Source organism: Uloborus diversus, chromosome 2 (genome assembly GCF_026930045.1).
Source record: "Uloborus diversus isolate 005 chromosome 2, Udiv.v.3.1, whole genome shotgun sequence".
Lineage (NCBI taxonomy): Eukaryota > Metazoa > Arthropoda > Arachnida > Araneae > Uloboridae > Uloborus > Uloborus diversus.
In genome coordinates, this window is record NC_072732.1 from 199,624,332 (window position 1) to 199,647,785 (window position 23,454).

General features: G+C 33.2%; 1 protein-coding gene across 1 annotated transcript in view; it reads left to right on the forward strand.

Moving 5' to 3' along the window:
- Positions 1 to 224: 224 nt before the first annotated feature.
- The window catches only part of LOC129217620 (carboxypeptidase E-like), a gene marked incomplete in the record, with an annotated part of 46,052 nt that continues 22,822 nt past the window's right edge, over positions 225 to 23,454 (forward strand). Inside the window, 4 exon segments of the mRNA XM_054851949.1 lie at positions 225 to 515; positions 3,916 to 4,109; positions 7,273 to 7,428; positions 15,003 to 15,169. Coding sequence (XP_054707924.1) covers positions 290 to 515; positions 3,916 to 4,109; positions 7,273 to 7,428; positions 15,003 to 15,169 — 743 coding nt within the window.

A 23,454-nucleotide genomic window follows, 5' to 3' on the forward strand; every position in this document is an offset into this window, starting at 1 on the left:
ATCATTTTTTATGTCGTTTGTTTCGTTGCTAAATTTCTGGAAAACCAAATAGAGTGCTGGTACTTTTGAGAATTTTCAAAAATGATCAAAAGTCTTTTTTTTTCATTAACATTTTGACCTCACAATATATTTTATCCTTTTGTTTTAATATATTTTTTTCACAATTGGCGATTTATTTAGCGAAGAAAATAATATGGCAACCTTTTGAATGCAGTAATGGCCGCCTGTCGTTAAATTCTGTCTTCGAGCACAAGCTTTCTTCTACCAAATCTAGTCTTTTAAACCAAATATGTTGCTTTTACTTGCTGCAGTAGTCGGATTAGTTTCATGTGAAAGTTCTTTGTCAGAGGAACCCCTTGCTCATTTGAATAATGCCGAATTACAAGAATATTTGCTTAAAGTTCATCAAAGATGCCCAAATATAACTCGTGTTTATGAACTAAATCAGCGTAGTGTTAACGGATGGCCACTTGTTGTCATAGAAATTACTCAACATCCTGGCAAGCATGAAGAATGTAAGATCTCTTCTCATTTCTTTCTTTCTAAAAAATATGTAAAAGGTTATGAACAGTGGTGTTCCCATAGGATATACTCTATATACGCCATATACTCTCGAGCATTTTTCAGACATATAGCGTATACCCTCCAGCTTCATAAATTTTCACATTATGGCATACTATGTGTATAATCACATACATAAATTGTGCGTAATGGATTACTGGGAGTATACCCTCAGAAAAATTGATAGGAACATATCACTGGTTATGAATATGCTACCTTATGGGAGTCCTTTTACCATGTCTACATGTTTGTTTTTTCAAACTGTTAATGTTATGACCATTATAGACAGCTCGAGATGCTCTGTAATTAGAAAAATATGGATTTTATGTACAATTGAGAAAACTAATCTGATGGAGATGCCACTAGGGCAGTTTTGTTTGTTTGTCTGCTTGACTGTCTGGTTTTGAATTCTTGATAATCAGCACCTCACCAAATTTAGCATAAACAGCACATTCTTATTTGTAACCAATTATAATTAGAGTTTCCAAAATGTTGACAAAATGTGAGCTCTGAATTTAAACTTTCCAAGATGTTTCTAAAATTAAAGTTTTGAAGTTTTAAGATACAGAAAGTCAAGGAATGTTGGTCTCCACTTTTTTACGTTTCATTTTTAATCTGATAAAAAATTTCAACAAGCATTTCGATTTTCTTCCATACCTTTAATTAAATATTTCTCATCATCCCAGATTTTTTAAAAATGTTCAAACCATTCTTAATTTCTTAGATTTTTTTTTTAAACAGTACTTTGTAAAGCTTACCAACAAGCCTCAAGCCCGGGATATGTTTGTCTGTTTTACCAAACGGTTTTTGTATCACTGTGTGAATGATAAATATTATCCAATATTGTAACTAACTTAATTATTTACTTTTATGTTTCGAATGAAAAACATGAGTTTAAAGCTCACTAGAATATATTAAATGCAATAAAATATTAAATTGACCAATTTTTACTTTGTTGCTATTTATATCAGATCCATCTACTTATTCGTAAGAATTGGCTCATTTTTAAAGACGATTTCTCAGTTTACTTGCTTTTTTCCAGGACAGGGGATTTTCAGCTGACATGAGATTATAATTTATTATAAAACGCAACAATAGTCGTATTTGTGGGGTTTTAAATGCAATCAACATTGGCAAATTGAGCTAAGCAAATCAAACTGCTTTTCAGTTATTTAATTATGCAGGGAAAATGACAAGAATTGATCTGTATATTGAAGCAAACACTGCAGTCTGGGTGAATATTATCTGCAAGTTAGAATTATAATGAAGAAATGAAGTTCAGAGAAGTGACAACTTTTGGAAAAGCAGCTTCTGATACTGTTTAAGCCATAGACTAATAATAAGAATAGACCGAGCTATGGCAACCCTTTTGCTGCTCATAAACCAAACCATGTGACTGGTGGATATCCTAGCAACAGCGGGCGTTGATCGTAGCAGACGATCAACTCCCGCGAGAAATAAAATAAATAGAATTGATGGAATGATCTTTTATGGAGTTCGATTTGTAAATTTGTTATTCTAAGTTGTAAATATTTTGGTTATATAGTGAGTTTTTTGTTTAGATAGTACTGTGCATTTTCTTTAGTTAATTTCAATAACTCGCTAAGCAATTAAAGATGCAAGCGCCCAAAAAGAATCGGCAAACAGTAAGATTTTTACCTACAATTTCAATTTGAGATACCGATTAGTACATTTTTGCATTAACGCAAAATGTTTACGCCATGACGTTTATGCCAACGCTGACGTAGCAGTTCCAAATGAAATAAAAGTTACTGAAAACTGTGATCAAAAACTAATTACTGATGTCAAAATAATGCATAACTAAAAGAAAAACAGTTCAATCTCTGCACCTGAGAAAAAAATTATAAGGAAAACACATTACGTCTTAAAATACATGTCAAGTGCCAAACTATAGATAACGTTGCCATCTAGCAACCATGCTGCCAAAGTTTTCGCCAAGCCTTCCACCAGTCACATGATGTATCCATGAACCAATTTTTTCATCAGCAAGTCTGGAAAGCTCGGTCTACTTTTATTATTAGTCTATGGTTTAAGCTGAACAGATTGCAAATTTTACGTTGTCAATAATAGCCAACGGCGACCATATGCAAAATTTTAACTCAGATATTTTCCCTATGATTTAGCAGGATATTTTCCCCATAGAAACCGATTTTAGTATAGATTAGAGTCATTAAAATTTGACATTTTTGATAACTTATTCATTAATTGCTGGAGAAGAAATGTTTTTGCAAAGAAAGAGTAATAAAAGCAAGGAAGTTCTAATTTCAAGGGGGGGGGGGCTTGAGTACCCAATAGCCCCTCCCCCATATGGACCCCCTTGAATATAACTATCACTGAAACTCAAATGCTATATCTTACTCCAAGTTAGATTATATTAACACCTGATGTAACTTTTATTTTTCTTTCCACTAACCACCAAAGGCAATGTACATTATTAGTATTATGTTACTGTTTTACATACCTATTAACTTTAAGAAGAAAAAATAAGTAAAGATGTGTAAGCTAATGGATGATCCTGTTGATTTTACCTTATAAGAGGAGATATTTAAAAAAGAAAAAAAAATATTTGTAATTACCTATTTTTGTTAGCGGCCGTTAAAGACATGTTAAACTAAATGTACACCGAGTACTAGCTTTTTTTCTTATGAAATGTTATTTATATTCACTATTGTCAAGTTTGTCATCTGTACTATCACTATTATTTTAGAAATTGCTCATCCAAGTAGTGGATTTGCGCAGTGTCACACCCATCACAAATTTTGTCACACCTGTCACAGCACAAAAAAAATTCCTGTATAGTAAAAAAATATAAATGTATCATAAATATCATGTATTAAGTGTCATTTGAATGTATTTTAATAGAAAAAAAAACACACACACACAATTAAAAAAGTTTCAAAATAAGAATGCTATAACTTTTTTCATTTTAAAATAATGGCTTTCTCAAGTAAAGCTAAATTTTAAGAGTTTTTCCCCTTTTTTCTTAAATTCAAGACTTTTAAATGAAAATTATTATCGTGTAAAAAAGTCAAGTAGTACCCAGTACGAGATTTTCTCTGTAAATGAGCTAGTAAAACCAGTGAGCAAGAAAAAATGTGAACTATAGAATAAATGAAATCACTTTTAATGTTATAGCCTACTATCTGATTGATAATAATAATTTTTTGTTCCATGATTTACTGTTCTTAAATGTTATTTTATATTTTGAAAAACCTTTTATTTGCAGTTTCTGATTAAAAATGTATATATATATATATATATATATATATATATATATATATATATATATATATATATATATATATATATATATATATATATGTATTTTTTCAGTAAAACCAGAGTTTAAATACATTGGGAACATGCATGGTAATGAAGTTCTGGGCAGAGTGCTTCTGTCTGCTTTAGCTGGCTATTTATGTGAAGAATATCAAAATGGAAATCAAGAAATCCAGAAACTTATCAATATTACACGCATTCATATTTTACCTTCCATGAATCCTGATGGATGGGACATAGCTACTCAAGTTAGTAGAGTTAGTTTTTTGTCTCTTGTGCAATTATGGTTCTTATGTTCTTTAAACAAAGGTTCAGGAGAAAATAAATAATTGACATAACTTGCATGTTAAAATAAAGCTTTTCATAGATAAATACTACATATGAGGCAGTGAGAAGCAAAGGGATGTAAGTGGACAATTTCAAGTTTTGAGTATAGCGTATAGCACGCAGACTTAGATAAAATGAAAAACTTTCTGCAAACACAAATCCTAACTGGAAAATTTTCTGCAAATAATTATTTTGCCTAATTCACCCTTGGGAATAAAGAATTAAATTTATATTCAAATATGAAAATATGAAAGAAAAAAAAATTCTTTAAATCATTTAATTTTTTTTACAATAACATATAGTTAGTTTTTTTTTTTTTACCAACTGAAAAAAACTGCCAAAACCATTAATTTTTTCACACATGTGCTTTAAAAGGCTTTAACAGAAATAGACTGGGATTTGTTTTAAAAAATTGTTTAAAAAAATATATTATTTTTTCATTAATGTTAGCAGTTTGAAAAAAAATTCTGCAGACCCAAAAATTTTCTGCAAACGCTGTTTGCACGTTTGTCTATATTATGCAAGACTGATAGCACGTTTAAAGATAACATCCTAGGTTGATTTTCATTGAAATTTTTTTCTAGATCATGTTGTATAGCAGCATCTTCCAGGGCTACTAGTACCATCTTTTGCCCCAAGACAGAGGAGAGGTTCCCCTACTATTTGTACTGGCTATCTCCAAATTTTTAATTTTGCCACTTACATCCCTTTGCTTCTCACTGCCTCATATGAGGTAGTCAAAGTACTCATGGGAGGCAGTACTAGTAGCCTTGGTAGGTCCTACTGTACAACGTGATTCATAAAAAAATTCAATGAAAGCTTACCTGGGACATTATCTTTTTATGCATTTTACTCAAAACTTCAAAATGTCCACTTACATCCCTTTGCTTCTCACTGCCTCATATATCGTTTTATATTGTTGCCTCAGAGCAGCAGTAACATATCTTAGTGTTATTCCTGGGATTAGGTGTCTTACTGTTGCTCTGAGGGGATGATATTGTGACATTTCATTTCATGTTATGCAATGAACCTTAAATAATATTGCTTAAATTACTATGTTTTTCATTATCATGTCCGGTCAAGTTACAAAACATTGTAAGTTTTATCCATTTGTCTCTTTTTTTTTTTGAGGCAAACAAATCAATTATATCTTTGTTTGCGGTATTTTTCTGTTATAGGTAGTCACTTGGCGCATTATTAATCTTGTTGATTACTTTTTTGTTTCTAAAGTGCCATTGTTGTTACAAAGATACTACTTGCTGATGATATTGTGTTGCATTTTGTCATTTTAATGAACTTTCAAACAAAACAGACAAGTCACTTTTTGAAGCTAAAAGTTCCATTAAGCTTAAAAGTAACAGCAAAATAGTTAACCATTGCAATGAAAAATAATCTTTCAAATATGAAACCATGCCATTAAACAATGAAACAATTCGCATAGGAAAGAAACTACATTAAAAGCTCTATTGAAATGTTTGATGTTCCTCCAAATAAACATATTGCACCATTAAAACCAGAGGTGTGCCAGAGCTTCAGTAATGGGGGTACCACTGCATCCAGGTCTGAGGCCTGTCATTTAAGGGAGTCAGGGGGAGGACAATTACCACTCAACTCTTCCTCCTCCCTCAATGACTGTACTGCATCTTAAATTATTATTTTCTATTCTTTTCGCTTTTTTTCATTTTTAATTATTTTTTTCCTTTTTCTTTTTTTGAGCTGATTGGGGTACCACGGTACCTACCACCAGGGGTACCACGGTACCCCTGGTGACCCCCATGCACACGTCTATGATTAAAACATCAAAAGTTTTATTAAAATGTAAAATAAAGAAGATAATAAGCAAAAATAACAGCTACATATTGTAATAATTTTTTCCCCTGCCAAAGTAGAGTCGCCAGGCCAAATGGACCTATAATGGAAAAGTACTCATTAAATTCGATCAATTATCATAACAATTTAACATTATTTTATGTTTTTTTTTTGCAGTTAAATATTAACTCATTTTTTAAAAATAATTGTTAGTAATATCTATAACTTCCTCAGATGATGTTAATTAGGCTAGATCCATTTTTGAATAAGCTCTTTTAATGTTTTATATTTTTTTATGTTAAAGTATTACTTATTATCAGGGCCTGGAATTCAATGACTTACAAAACCCCTAATTATGCTCTAAAAATACACACACACACGCACACACAAAAATAATAAAAAGATCCAGCTTTTGTCGAAAAATGCTGTTAATATTTTGAAAAATGCACTTAAGGATGAGAAACCAACTTCTTTTTAAGAGCTTCAACTGCTTTAATATGCTTTTCTTTACAACTATGTCAATAAATTGTTTTTCTGCAGTAACTCTTACTCCATGCAACCAGCAGTTGAATATTTTTACCAAATTCCCAAACTAATTGGTATTAATGTTCAGAAAGAAAAAAAAGGTAAAATCACTTGGGCATTTTTACTGATAATGATGTACTCAAAGCTCTCAAAAAATTTTTTTTTATAAAAGAAAAAGCTTGTTATTTTCAGTATTGAGTAGGACACATTCTTAAAAGTCTTAAGTCTTCTAAGAAAATGATTGCATGCAGAGTCTGAAAAGTTGTCAATATAGAAACCTGTTTTTCTATGATCTTTCTTTTGTTTATCTGTTGTATTTTTTCGTTTCTCCTGCTTCCCTCTTTAAAGTGAATAATGAGGATTGTCTACTTCCACTGAAAAGATAACACAGCTGCTTAGCAGATTGTACTGTTCTTGAAAATGGACACTGAAAATTTTTGGCTTCGAAGTTTAAAATTTTATAAGTAAATCAACTTCATTTTAGTGAGAAATGTAATGAAATTGATCTATAACATAGTAAAAATGCCTTGAAAAATGAAAAAAAAAAGGCTTAAAAACATAGGAAGTGCCTGAAAAAAAATCTTTGAAAAACACAAACATAAAAACAAAGAACACCAGAAAATGCGAAATAATAATAATAATAAATAAAAATAAATAAAATAAAATGTAATCAACTTCCAGTCACTGCTTTATGATGTTATTTATTAATTAATTTTGTTTATGAAGTTTCATTGTCATTACTATTTTTAGTCTGGCGGAAAAGATTGGTTAGCCGGAAGAGAGAATGCCAATAATGTGGATTTGAATCGCGACTTTCCCGATCTGAATGCTATTGCATACCAAGCCGAACAGCGGAAGCAGCAGAAAACTGACCATTTCTTTTCATCCGATGTTGTTGATCATAAGGTGAAGTTCCCTTTTTAACATTTACCATTAGATACGTACCGAGTACTCGGTACTCGGCCAATTTGCTGAGTACTCGGTACTCGGCCAAATTTTGATCAGATACTCGGTCAATACCGAGTAGTTGCAAAAAATTGAATATTGTCCAAGACAGATACTAAAATTTATATATATAAAAAAGAGCAAGCATTATATTCTGCAATCATTTACAATTAAAATTTATAAGTCAAATTTAAATTTTGAGAATAATGAAGTTTGTAATGCTTCAATGGAATAAATCTTTATTTTAATGTCCCCAAAGTTAATAAAACTTGTTTATTAAAAATTATGCAAAAAATGTAAGTATAGAAAATATGGAATTTTTATATTAAAAATGGTCTTTTGCTACAAACAAAAATTAGTTATAAAAAATATAAAAATACCTTTGCTTAAAAAATTAAAGGAAATAAAACAACGTTAAAAACACTGCAGGAACACTGCAGACATGTGTTTTGGCGTTACAAAGAATTCCTTTTTCAATGCATAAAATGGGAGCTTGTGGATTTAAAGGCATCCGACAAAAGTCGGATTTTTTTGTCGAATGTCTTTACATTCTTTAGCTCACATGTTATGCACTGAAAAAGACGTTCCTTGTAACGAGGGGGGGGGGGGGGGGTCAGAAACACGTGTCTGCAGTGTTCCTGCACATTTCTTTTATCTGCTTTTAAAAAATATTTATGTTTGACGGACTTGAACTATAATTGATTGGTATACAGTGAAACCACTCCTAACGGACACCCCTCTTATGCGGACAATTTTTAATTCCCCAGTTCCAATGCAAATAACATTATAAAACCCCTGTCCTGCGGACACCTCTCTATTGCGGACAAAAAAATTGTCCTGTTAGCGTCCGCATTAGAGGGATTTTTCTGTAATTTGTTTTAATTCCAACTTGATTAATTACACCTTTTATTTATTTTTAATTTTAAGAATAATTTTTTGGTAAAATTTTTGACACAAACAAAATTGTTTATATAATGCAAAATTAAACTTCAGCAGGAATTTAGTTTTAAAAACTGTTATATGGACAAGGAGGACTATACTACTATTCCAATAAGTTCAAAATTCATCACATGTGTGTCGGTGGTTCTGCTTAAAACATAATTGGTACTTGGTAACTTGGCCGAGTACTCAGTAATCGGCTACTAGGCCAAAGTGCTACTCGGTACGTCTCTATTTACCATTATTCTTTAGTTTATTTAATTATAATTATTACAATGGAACCCCACAATAAGGGATTTTTTTTAAACAGAGGTGTCCCTTCTTCAAATCTATATGAGTTTATACACGCAGTGCTAATTATAATTTTATAGGTACAGTGAAGCACTGTTTATATGTTTCTGAAGGGACTGTATGAAAAAAGCGAACAAACGAAAAAATGTATAATAGGTATAGATTAATGTGTATTAGACTTTGCAGGGACCAGTTTTAAAAACGTATAATTGATAAAAACATATAAAAGAGAAACATATAAACGGTGCTTCACTGTATTATGGTATTATATGAATATTTTTATAATATGCATATTTTTAAGGTGAACCTTGAAGCAATTTAATTTTTCGCATTCATTTTTATCAGGGCCAGAGGATATTTGGGTCCGTTAACGGACCCTTCACAAAAATCCGATCAACCAAAACAGACCTTTCACAAAATCCCGATCAAACAAAACGGACCCTTCACAAAATTCTGATAAACAAGATCGGATCTGTCACAAATTGTTTATTGAAGGAGCAAATCTGAAAGCAAAATAACGCATATTTCTGTGTATAAACCGATAATTTTTGGAACCTTTTTTTAAGTCAAATTAGAGGGATCAACTTATACAAAATCGGCAAATTTTGGAAGAAAAAAAATCGGCACTCTTGCGATGCTCCTGCAAGTGATAAATAATTGCTACTGCCAAATAAATATAATGGTTGTTTGTTTTATCACAGCTAATTAGCAGCGGTGTTGTTGTAAACTTTTCTGAAAAGGCATTGGTAAGCACTTTTCTCCGCTCATGATTTAATAAACAATAATAATATATATCTGCGAAATGAACTTAGAATTGCAAAGGGATAGTAAGGGTGAGGAAAAAATATGGTAGCTTCAGGTAGGGTTACCAACTTCAAAATTATCACCACTTAGCGTCTGGCGTTGAACCTTTATAATGACTTGATTAGAAAATATTCCCATCATTTTACCAGCTTGTCAATATTTGCGTTTTTACGGTGTGTGTGGTGAGATGTTTAATTGTTATTTTGGGAGAAAATTATATGGGTTTTGATTTTTCGATGTCAACAAGGATGATTAACTTTAAATAAACTCTTTTAATTACCGTTTTTTTTTCTTTAGATATCTACATTTTGAAAAATACAATCTTTTAACATCCGATATGAGAATCATATTTTGTTCTTTTTTCAAGCTAACTTCGCTTTATTAGGATTCAAATAAATGAAAAGTCTCTTTATTTCTGTTAGAACTCTCATTTCAAGTTTTTAAAGCAAAATTCCATTTTATGTTATGAGTCAAAAATTAAAATGCTGAATAGATGGTTTATTTTATTTTATTATTATTTTTGGGGGAGGGGGGGTGTCAACTGTGTCCACATATATTAATGATATGTTATCATAGGACTCTAAAATGCAATTTTAAAATAATTTTATCAAAAATATTTTTTTTACAAGCCGTTTTTATACTTTTGATGCCTTCACTTTGAGAATTGCGATCTCTTTGCATCCGCTATGGGAATCCGATTTTTCGAATTTTTGATGATTATTACGCTTTGTTAAGAGGTAAACAATTGAAATATCTTTGTTTACCTCTTTGTTAACTCGCGAGAACTCGCGCCGTTATTCGTCACACAAGTACTCGCGCGGGGTCGAAAACGACCCCAGTATTTCTTTTTTTTCTTCCTATTGATTTTTGCACGAATTCTTTATTTTATTTTATTTGTTTATGTTTCTCCACCAACAGAGACTTCTACAATAATTATTTTTTGTTATTTGAAATGCATAAAGAAAGATTTTTATGAATTATACTATGCACGAAAAAAAAATGTTTTATATGTTAAAAAATGCATAAAAAATACTTTTCCTAAGCTTTTACAATGTTTTTAAGCATATTTATGACACATTTTTCAACAACTTTTTCAAAACGTTTACACATTTTTATTCCTATTTCAGTTAGTATTCAGTTAGCAAAAGTTGTACAAAAAATATAGAATACCTAAAGAAACTTACTTACAGTTGTTGCAAACAATATTTTGATGTTCTTTGCATGCATAATTTTTGCACAATATGCAAATCTGTTGACATTTTTTGTCTTTATTTCTTGGGCACAAAGCACACCTGAATCAACCCGAAACTTTGGCCTTTTTAGTTGGGGGTTCTTCACTAACAACACGGTTTGCTTTTTTTTCTTCAACTAAACACAATGCAAGCTTTTTTAGAAAATGTCTTCGGTTCTTTTATTCCACAGGAGGGTCCTTTTTGGACAGCAGTATTATCCGTGCGTTTATAGCAGCAACATTCAGAATGCAAAAAAATACTACCATGGGCCATCGATTTGTTATCCTTGCCGTGGTGTAGGATGCCGCCATTTGATCAACAACATCCACTGCGCACTTCGTCATATTATGAAATGTAATTATCTCTGATTTCTTTTTCTCAGCTGAATCCTCATCAATAGTGTCATCGTTATGCATCGTTGACAATAGTAAAACACATTTTCCTTTCTTTGGAACATATGAGACGATTGTGCAATCTTTTTGGAATCCAAATAATGAAGAATGTATTTCACGTTTCTTCGTATTTACGAATTCAACAGGGATTTTTTTTAATTTTTTCGCAATGTTCCTACTATTGTACGATTTTTAGAAATCAAATCTTTGGCCAAAGGATAACTAGTGTTCCAGTTATCTGTGGTAACGTTTCTACCTGTATTGTACAGTGGCTCTACAAGTCTTTTTACAACGTCAATCGGCTTGTTCGATTTGTTGCTACGAGGCGTGTTTTTAAAGTAAGTCCGTTTTTATATAAAAAAGGAACGAGTACAGATAGAGCTAAGTAATTTAGTGCACAAAAATCTACCACCCTTAAGCTATTTTTCGACATTGCTCCCGTGATTTTCCAAGCATTTGTCATAGCGTGGTACAGGTTTTTGTATACCTATTCGTACAAAGTTACCGCCCGTTTAGTCAACCATGAGGACTCTTTCAGGGCTTTGGCTGGGGCGTTTTTGAACATCCTCTGGTGTGCCCTCACCTCGCTCGCAGCATCTTTCATTTGTTTCGGCATCTAAAGTCTTTCCAAGGTGGTCTGTGGCACAACAGCAATAATGAGCTCAGAGAACATGTTATCCCATGGCTGACTACACAGGCGGCAATTTTCTATGAATAGGTATACAAAAACCTGTACCACGCTATGACAAATGTTTGGAAAATCACGGGAGCAATGTCAAAAAATAGCGTAAGGATGGTAGATTTTTGTGCAATAAATTTCTTTGCTCTATCTGTACTCGTTCTTTTTTTACATCAAAACGGAACTTTCTTTAAAAATACGCCTCGTATTTTTACCACAGTAGATTTCCATAGATGAAGTGTAAAAAGTTCTTGCATCGACTAGTGCAAATAGTTTTATTCCATATTTCGCGGGCTTGTTTGGCATATACTGTCTAAAGGCACAGCGACCCCGAAACGGTTCCAGTTTTTCGTCAATGGTCATATTCCCCTAAAGTGTAATTTTCTTTGCAGTTTGCATCGAAAGCTTCAAATATTTCATTTATTGCAGCCAGTTTATTGTTTTGTTTCCTTGAATCTCTGGTATGTACATCGTCAAAGCGTAAACATCTCATCAAATAAAGAAAAGTATGACATTACACAATGAAATATTTCGATTCCGGTTCCGTCAGTAGCCCATAAGTCCCTTACATTTAGATGAGAAGACTTGTGAAGACCTGCTAAATATAATAGGCCAAATAAAACCTTAATTTCCACCGAATCTGTGCATTTTGCATCCCTGAGTCTTGAGTAATTTTTTGAAACATCATGTATAAAAATATTAGTGCATTCTACTATTTGGTTTATTATTTTATCATCGATAAAAACGCTCCAACTCTCAAAGACATCACTGACATTTTTGGCGTTTCCTTTTGGCCCAGGAAGATGCGTAATTATATTTTGAGCTGGAGCACGGACATTAGCTCGGAATTTTGTTTTTTGCCAAATAGTTTTTGCCTCTCTTCCAACAAAGGTGTCATCTCTATCGGGATCAGCAGAACTTTCACTTCCTGAAAATTCGCTCTCACTGTCGTGGTCACTGAAGTTTTCTTGATCACTAAAACATTCATTGTCTGGAATGACCTCTTCATCACTCTCCACATCGGCTAATAATTTGCGGAGACGCTCCATCTCTTGCTCATATGGAGTCGGCATGCTTTCTTTGTAATAATTATTACAAACACAATTGAAAAATATGGATTAGAAAGGACAAAACTAAATTATCATGGTAAACCGCACGCGTGTGCACTCAAAATCATGACTAGAAGAAGGATTGCTGAAAACTACTTCCGTTTCCCAACCTTTTTTTCTAAATTCATTGAATGCATTGCACTGGAAATAATTCCAAACACCTGTTCCGTTTCGAGAATTTTACTGACGTCAGTACTCGCGCGGGGTCGAAAAAGACCCCACTCTCAAAACCCCCCTTGTTTACAAGAATTGAAAGGAGATAAGAAAATTTCAACCACACCCACACATCAATCAAGGACACAATCCCAGCCACTCAGAAAATGATTTCTTTATCTGTCCATGAAATTCCAAGAAATGGAAACAAAAAATGGCTGGGGTCGTTTACGACCCCGTGCGAGCTCTCGCGAGTTAAAATCACGGAATTTATAAGTTTTAAATGAAATTCTGTGCTTTTTAAGAGTGTCTTGGGTCAAAAAGTTGAATGTTGAACCCTATTCTGAATTTTGTTTTATTTATTTATATTTTTGTTACAATTATTTTAAATATTGTACAGAAATATATCTAGTATAATTTAACATAATGCGGAATGGTAGTAAAATATTGATACTTGAAAGAGCGATGCTCCCCCCCCCCCCCCGCCAAATATCAGAAAAAAAATCCAGAATGGTTTTCTCGTCATAGAAGAGGAAAACACTCAACTTTAAGTTCAATTGATGCAGTTTGTGCTAAATTCTAAAATTTAGTTGTAACAAATTTTGTTTTTCTTTTTTTTGTGAATTTTTTTGATTTTTCATAAAATTAATTCATTTTTCACAAAATTAATTCATTTTTCACAAAATTAATTCATTTTTCACAAAATTATTTGATTTTTCACAAAAAAACGGACCCTGTGAAAAATCCTGGACAGACCCCTGTTTATATACCTTATATTTTAAATTATTTCTCTGTGACTATTCCTTAAACGGACTATTCCTAAACCAGTTAGCAAATACGTGGAGGACCTGTTCAAAGGGACTATGACCTGAAAAAATGTCCCCTCAAAAGAGGTACTACTGTATTATTGCTATTTTTTTTCCTTTTCAAATTTTCCTCTTTCTGTCATCTAAGATTACTTACGCGATCTGCTATTACGATCTGCTTTGTGTAAGACTTCAATTAAATTTAAAAATGAAGAAAAATCTAACTTATTCCAAGTATTATTATTATTATATTATTTTTTGCAGGTGATTCTTTGTCATTTATTTATTTTTCTTGCCATGAAATTGTTTATGTGTCTCCCACTTTGGGAAAATAAACTGTACAAACCTTGAAATAAGCAATAGGATGTTATTTGGCTTCAAATAATAATCTCCTGTGCAGTTCTTAAGCCTTTTTGTGTCATTTTAATATTAATTGCAACTATTAATTTAACTGTTACAAACTATCCTATGTGTTTAAAACTTTGCTGCAATATTTTTTTTAAATGCTTTACGGAACAATAAGTTATTTGATATTGTTAGCTATTATCTCTATTTAAACTTAAAAGCTTAGTTTTTGCATTAATTAACATTTTTGATTTCTCTCCATCTATCAACTTACATTGATTTGGATTTAAAAAAGTAGTTTTTCACTAACCTCAAAACTCTGGTCTACAATTTATTTCTGTTTTTCTAATGTTGGTTTCAAGTTTTAGTATTTTGCAGCAAGGCAAATCTTTTATTATTGCTCGCTCTATCCTGTTTATCTTGGTAAAATTTGGCTATATTGTATAAATTCAAACATGTACCAAAAAATAGAAATTTATTTATTTTTATATATTTTATTTATTTTTAATGCAAAAATATGACAGAACAATGCTTTGACTGATTATTCTTGTCTTTCTGTATCTAGTTTCAGGTCGTTTGAAATAAACTATTTAATCTGCTTTCTTTACTTATTTTGTTATTAAGAGCATTACTTTTAGTCGTTTGTTAATAATTTAACATACATTAACTTACACTGTAGAAAACTTCCTTACTTGTAATGATCGTCATTGATATAAGGTATGAATATTTTTCTCATCAACTGTAGGTCACATTTTTAAATTGTTTATCTTTTTTGTGTTTTTTAGCTTCAGCCAGAAACAAAGGCAGTGATACAGTGGATCCTCAATAATCCATTTGTCTTGTCTGCAAATTTGCATGGTGGAGCACTTGTTGCTAATTATCCATATGATGAAGCTCGAAAGGCAAACCAGTTGCATGATTATACTGCTACCCCAGATGATGATACATTCCGGTAAAAAATCTTTATTTATCAAGCAATACATTTTTTTTCTTTTTGCATAACTTGATTTGTTCTTCTGCCACTGCACTCAAATTTCTTTGAAACTGTTTTTCTTTTATTATCATTTGATGAAGTTCATTTTTGAACATAAATGGAGTTGAGCTTTCAGTTAGTTGCCTTCAGATTAGCTTCTTTTATTCCTGGGTAGAGAGAGATCAATATAAATTAAAATAATTTTTTACAAAGCATATAAATGTTGACAAATTTTTCTTATTTTTCTTTACATTAAATTTACATTATTGCATCACAAAATTTATGTTTTTTCACTATGCAGAGTTAAATGAACTTTAAATAAGTAATTTAAAATAAGTTCTCACTAAGTTTCTAATTATTAAACCTCTAATTGCTAATCCTAAATTAACTAAGAAAACAGTATAGAAATAAATTATAAAGGCTCTGCATGCGTTTTACTCCAAGGACATTCTGACTATTAAATTTGAAGCATAAAAAGTAATTATGCTTTGTTATGGCTCTAGAATGCTTTTAAAATAGATATATAAGGCTCCTAAAGTTTATGAAAAATCTTAAGTTCTTTGTGAGATTTCTTAGTTATTTCTTTTAAATTTGAACAAACAGTTAATTTTATTATGATTCTGAAAGTCAAATCTAAATTTTTTATTTAAATCTAAATGCTAAATTGCTAACTAAATTTTATTTTTGTTTCAAATATTTTAACAATCAAATTACAGTAAAACCCCTCTAATACAGACACTAACGGGACAAATCTTTTTGTTCACAATAGAGGGGTGTCCGCAGGACAGGGGTTTAATAATGTTATTTGCATTGGAATTGGGGAATTAAAAATTGTCTGCATAAGAGGGGTGTCTGCACTTGAGGGGTGTCCGTTAGGAGGGGTTTTACTGTATTTTAAATACATACATAACATATCTAGTTAGCACTTCACTTCTATATTAATAAATATGTGAAACCTTTGTATTAGTTCATGTTGTATTGATTTGAAGATTTATGTATTATATGTAGTCAAATTCTTTTCACTGTCTGTGTTCAGTAGCAAGTGCAATTTTCATTGCTCTAAAAATATTTGCGAGTTAGAAATTGACTTGTGCTTTCTTCTTGAAATATTTTTTTGGATAATACATAACAAAACATACATAATATATAACAAAAAATAACTTTTTGTCTGCATCCTGATCATAACTGGTCATTTCTTACTAGTTTTGTGTCGGGAGGAGGGGGGGGACAAATATGTAAATTATTATTTTTTATTTAGCTCTTGTTTTCAAGATACTCAAAATCTCACAAGAGAAAGACACACAGCATCCACCTATTAATTGAAGGTAAATTTAAAAAGATTAAAAATATCCTGTGTAATAAATGTAATTAAATAAGCCTTGTTTCATCAAACAGTTTTTAATTTTCAGAAAACTACTGTTGGTTTTAGCCTATTGTTGTAAATGATTGATTTTCAATCGCTTTTTGTACGTCAAAGAAGAATAGCTTGAAATAAATAGTCCAGCAGTCTTTAGCGAGCATTAACTCAGCTCGATGAGTCTAATATCTGCGATCATAAAAGAGATATTTTGGTGAAACCTTTCCCATGCTCATCGCTCGCAGCTCCATGGTTTTTAGGCAAAGTAGCCTGGAGAATGTGGAAGAAATGGGAGTTTCAGTGACGCATATTGAATCAATCGTCACAGAAATTTTGTATGAGTTATTTGACCAATTGTTTTTAGTGCTTGACGTCTCTAATGCTTAGAAACATTTGTAACAAACCCTTAAAGTTTTCCTCTTCTCCTCCAAAGTTTTTATCTAAAACAGTATATTCATAATGGTGCATATTTGAAAGACCGTTAAAAATTATCTTCTTAACCTTAGCTTTAAGGTATTTTGGCTATTTTCCTCTAAGGCAGTGTTGGGCATTAATCAACTAAATCCTCTATCGACTAAAGTAATCTGACTCCCATTTAGTTCAGACTAATATTTTAAAAATTTAATTCAATTGCAGACGAAGATTAACGTTAGTTTAAACTAACTCGTTAGTTGACTAAAAAAACTAATTTAGTTCAGATTGATTTAGTTCAGATTAAATTAATCAGATTGAATTTAGTCAAACTAATTTAATCAGATTGATTTAGTCAACTAAAGTAATCAGATTAAATTTCGTCAGATTAAAATTTATACTAAATCTAATCAGATTGAAAAATATCTACACTGTTAAAACTACAGATTGCGTTTGGATTCTTTAAGGGGTTCCTTTCTCTTCTCCCCCCCCAATGAATATTATGTAGCTCCTAATGTGTTACGGGGGGACATTGGGGGTTGGGGGCTGCCCCCCTTACCGATTTAAGACCTAAAAAAATCAATAATATTTAAAAAAAACCCTTTGGAGTGACGCAGTTTGCGACATGACCCACACTACCCCCCCCCCCCATTTGGTACACAATAAGGGTTTTGGTCTTCCTTATCTTTATCTTCTTTATCTTTACTAATAATAAATCTGAAAGTCTCTCTGTCGGGAGGATGTCTGGATCTCTGTGACGCGCATAGCGCCTAGACCGTTCGGCCGATTTTCATGAAATTTGGCACAAAGTTAGTTTGTAGCATGGGGGTGTGCACCTCGAAGCGATTTTTCAAAAATTCGATTTTATGAATTTTCTATTAAAATTTTAAGCCCTTTTTCACATAATCTTTACTAATAATAAAGCTGAAATTCTCTCTGTCCGGAGGATGTCTGGATGTCTGTAGGATGTTTGGATGTCTGGATCTCTGTGACGCGCATAGCGCCTAGACCGTTCGGCAGATTTTCATGAAATTTGGCACAAAGTTAGTTTGTTGCATAGTGGTGTGCACCTCGAAGCGATTTTTCTAAAATTCGATTTTATTCTTTTTCTATTCCAATTTTAAGCCCATTTTTCACAGAAATTTAATAAAATGGGAAAGAATTTGTTCTGAAAATTATCTTTCTTCATCTTTCTTTTCTTTACTTCTTTATCTTTCTCCTTTTCTTTTCTTTTTAAATAACAAACCTGAAAGTCTCTCTGTATGGATGTTTGGATCTCTGTGACGCGAATAGCGCCTAGACCGTTCAGCCGATTTTCATGAAATTTGACACACAATTAGTTTGAAGCATAAGGGTGTGCACCTCGAAGCGATTTTTCGAAAATTCCATTTTATTAATTTTTTATTAAAATTTTAAGCCCTTTTTCACACAATCTTCAATAATAATGAAGCTGAAATTCTCTCTGTCCGGAGGATGTCTGGATGTCTGGATTTTTGTGACGCGCATAGCGCCTAGACCGTTCGGCCGATTTTCATGAAATTTGGCACACAGTTAGTTTGTTGCATAGTGGTGTGCACCTTGAAGCGATTTTTCGAAAATTCGATTTTGTTCTTTTTCTATACCAATTTTAAGCCCATTTTTCACAGAAATTTAATAAAATGGGAAAGAATTTGTTCTGAAAATTATCTTTCTTTATCTTTCTTTTCTTTACTTCTTTATCTTTCTCCTTTATCTTTCTTTTTAAATAACAAACCTGAAAGTCTCTCTGTATGAATGTTTGGATCTCTGTGACGCGCATAGCGCCTAGACCGTTCAGCAGATGTTCATGAAATTTGACACACTATTAGTTTGAAACATGGGGGTGTGCACCTCGAAGCGATTTTTCAAAAATTCGATTTTATTAATTTTCTATTAAAATTTTAAGCCCTTTTTCACATAATCTTTACTAATAATAAAGCTGAAAGTCTCTCTGTCTGGAGGATGTCTGAATGTCTGTAGGATGTCTGGATGTCTGAATCTCTGTGACGCGCATAGCACTTAGACTGTTCGGCCGATTTTCATGAAATTTGGCAAAGTTAGTTTGTATCATGGGGGTGTGCACCTCGAAGCGATTTTTCGAAAAGTCGATGTGGTTCTTTTTCTATTCCGATTTTAGGAACAAAATTATCATAAGATGGACGAGATTACCATAACGTGGAACCATAACATGGGCATAAGCCAATTGGCGATAAAATTCACCATACATTATTTGTAAATATACAGGCGGACCAAAAGACCTTTTAATTTTCTATTACAGGCAAAGCCGTGCTGGTACCACTAGTACTGGAATAAAGGCTTGATTTTTTTCATATCCAGATAGCCGATGCTTATTCCCTATTGCAGTTACTTATATGAGGGGATGCCCCCCTCTCAAAAAGAAATTCACTCCACTCAAATTATGGAGGGTGGTTAAAAACGCGAAAATTTTCCAAAAACAAACCTTAAAATTTTGAAGTCTGCGCCACCCGCCCCACTAACCCTCCCCCACCTGTAGGCCACACCGTTTCTGATCTTATTCGAATAAATTGCTTGAATTTTTTTATCCAGATGGCCGATGCTTGTTCTGTTTCAAAGTAACTTACTTAAGGGGATACCCCCCTTAGATTGAACCCCCCTCAAATTACGGGGGAAGGGGGCTCCCCCAAAAAAACATAAGTACAAATTTTTTTCAAAAACAAGCGCTAAAAATTTTAAGTTTGAACCAACCTCTCCACTGACCAGCCCCCTCCCCCCCCCCTAGACCACACTGCTTCTGATCTTATTGGAATAATAAAGTGCTTGATTTTTTTTTTCTTGATAGCCAATGCATGTTTTGTTTCAGAGCAACTTAAGTAAGGAGTTACCCCCCTTAGATTGAACCCCCCCTTAAGTCATGCGGAAAGAGGGCTCACCCCCAAAAAAAACATTAGTACAAATTTTTTTCAAAAACAAGCGCTAAAAATTTTAAGTTTGAACCAACCTCTGCACTGACCACGCCCCCCCCCCCCCCGTAGGCCACACTGCTTCTGGTTTTATTGGAAATAGATGCTTGAATTTTTTTTTATCCAGACGGCTGATGCATGTTCTCTTTTAGAGTAACTTGCGTAAGGGGATACACCCCTTTAAATAGAAACCCCCTCAAATTACGGGGGGCTCCCCCCACCCCTAAAAAACTCATTAAAACACGAAAATTTTTCAAAAACAAACCTTAAAAATTCGAAGTTTGCGCACCCTGCCCCACTACCCCCCCCCCCCCTCAGAGGTCACATTGCTTCTGATCTTATTAGAATAAAATGTTTGAATTTTTTTTATCCAGATGACCAATACCTGTTCTGTTTCAGAGTAACTTAAGTAAGGAGATACCTCCCTTAAATAGAAACTGCCCTCAAGTTATGGGGGGTGGGGGTGGGGGGCTCTCCCCCCCAAAAAACATTGTAAACGCTAAAAATTTTCAAAAACGAGCCCTAAAAATTTTACGCCACCCGCTATACTGACCACGCCCCCCCCCCCCCCCCCCCCCCGTAGACCACACTGTTTCTGGTTTTATTGGAATAAAATGCTTGAATTTTTTAAATCCAGATGGCTGATGCATGGTCTGTTTCTGAGTAACTTACGTAAGAGGATGACCCTCCTTAAATAGGAAAGTCCCTCATATTCTGGGGGGGCTCCGCCACCTTCAAAAAACCTATTAAAAAAACGAAAATTTTTCAAAAACAAACCTTACAAATTTGAAGTCGGCGCCACGGACCCCGTTAGTCTGGATCACCGGATAATCCGGCTCGATCGATTTGACCGATTTCCCTTTACATTTAAAGAGCGATCGTCAAAATTCCATAATAATTATTTATTTAACCCTCTCACGGGCAAGACCGTGTTATGTCGTTGATTGAGTTCCCTTTTCTTCGCAATGCAACTTTTGAATCAATTTGTTTTACTCGATAGGGAAAAAATTGAACTCTCACAGGAGAAGATTACAGACTTTGTAATAACAAAGTAGACATGTTTACTGTTTATTTAATTCTATGTGTTTCCTTTTAAGGTGATTTTCAGTGAGTATGTTTTATTTTGTTTTTGTTTTTTTCATTCTCCAGATTTTCGATATTCCGGATTGGGTCGGATTCCAATTAATTCGAATTATCGAGGTTCTACTGTAATGCCCCCCCCCCCCCAAAAAAATCAAAAAGATTATTACATTTTCTCATGGTTTCGATATTTTTTTGTATTTTTCAAGCAAACGTTCAAAATTTTCCCCGCGGTTTGGGGGGGGGGGGGCAGCGGGTCCTGACCTTCATGACCCCTCTTTGTATCTGCAATTGACATACACTGGGACATAAAAATATACATCTGTACACCAATATACTCGGTATAACAAGTTACACTTATGTACTCGTATATACACGTATTTACTTGTGTTTGCACGTACTTTGATGTACATACACGTGGCAAATACAAAATTAGTGTGTAAACGTATATACTCGGATTAACACGTTTACATACGTGTATACACGCACATACTCGTATATACACGTACTTACTCGTATATACACGCATTAACTCGTGTATGCATCATAAATATGTATTTTAACCCTCAAATACAAATGTACGTCTGTACACGAGTATACTCGGGTTAAACAAGTATCTACACGCATATTCTCGTCTGTACACGTACATACTCGAAAATACAAGTATTTTTTCTTATATGCACGCATGAATATATATATACACGTTTAAAAGCTAATTTACCTCTGTACACGAGTACACTTGGGGTAACACATATCTATACGCATATTCTCGTGTGTACAAGTACACACTCGTATATACACGTTCTTACTCGTGCAAAAATGCATAAATATGCATATACGCGTAGAAGTACAAATGTACCATTGTACACGAGTATACTCAGATTAAACACGTATCTATACGTCCTTTCTCGTGTGGAATCGCACTTACTCGTTTGTACACGTATTTTCTCGTATATACATGCACAAATATGTATATAAACGTTTAAATACAAATTTACCTATATACGCGAGTTTAGTCGGGTTAACACGTATCCATACACAAATTCTAGTATGTACACGAACATACTCGTATGTACAAGTATTTACTCGTGTTTGCACACATAAATAAGTATACAGGATGTATCAGTACAGCGTTTACATACTTTCAGGGCAGATACAGTGCACCTAGACGCGATAGTGACGACACAAAGCGTAAGACAGGGCACGATTAAGAGGAGAAAACATGTTTATTATTTTTAATACAGCAAAAATACTGGTAAGATTTGTCTAGTGCATACAACAGATGTTGCTACGTAAACCGAAGCATCAGATGACGGTGCATGCGCACACGTAGTTTTTGTTCCACCAGGAAGTCCGGGACCTGCCCGGTATTTTTGCTAAATTTCGATATTACGTGCCGGGTCGTAATTTCAAAAACCTTCTTTGATGATGATCGTTGGCCCCTTAATTTTCTTTTTCCTTAGTTTTTTGCTGTACTAAAGATTCTAAACATGTTCTCTTCTCCTATTCGTGTTTTGTCTTTTTGGTGATTGGTGTTGTCACTACCGCGCCAGGAAAGTGTTTCCGACCATGCATTACTATGTGTTTCCCCTCGTCTAGGTGTACTCTATCTGCCCTGAAAGTCTGTAAACGCTGTACTGATATACATTGTGTACACTTAGAAGTTTGAATATAAATCCGTGCACTAATAGACTCGTACGTATATACTCGTGTATACATGTATTTACTCGTGTATGCACAAATAAATTTGTACATACACTTAGAAATTAAACATATCTCCGTGCACGAATATACTCGGGATAACACGTATTTATACGTATAAATTCGTGTTTACAAATATGTATCGTATATACACATATTTACTTGTGTTCACACGTACTTGTAGGTATATACACGTAGAAATGCAAAATTCCTGTATACACGAATATCGTCGAGTCAACACGTATATACACGTATATGCACAAAAATACTCGTATATACACGTACTTACACGTATGACTCGTGTATGCACGCATAATTATGTATTTTAACGTATAAGTACAAATGTACCTCTGTACACGAGTATACTCGGGTTAAACACGTATCTATACGCATATTCTCGTGCGCACATGAACATACTCGTATATACTTGTCTTTTCTCATATATGCACGCATAAAAGTGCATGTACACTGCAAAAAAAAGCTGTTGTTTTTACAGTAAAATACTGGCAGCTCGCATTCCAAAGAAAAACTGCAAAAATTACAATTCTAAACTGTAAAATTTGCAGTAATATACTGTTTTATAGCAGACTTTTACTGTGAAATTTACAGCGATAAACTGTAAAATTAGCAGTAATATACTGCTTTTTAATAGAACTGCCCTGTAAAACTTACAGTATCAAACTGTAAAATTAGCAGTAACATACTGCTTTTTAATAAAACTGCCCTGTAAAACTTACAGTATCAAACTGTAAAAT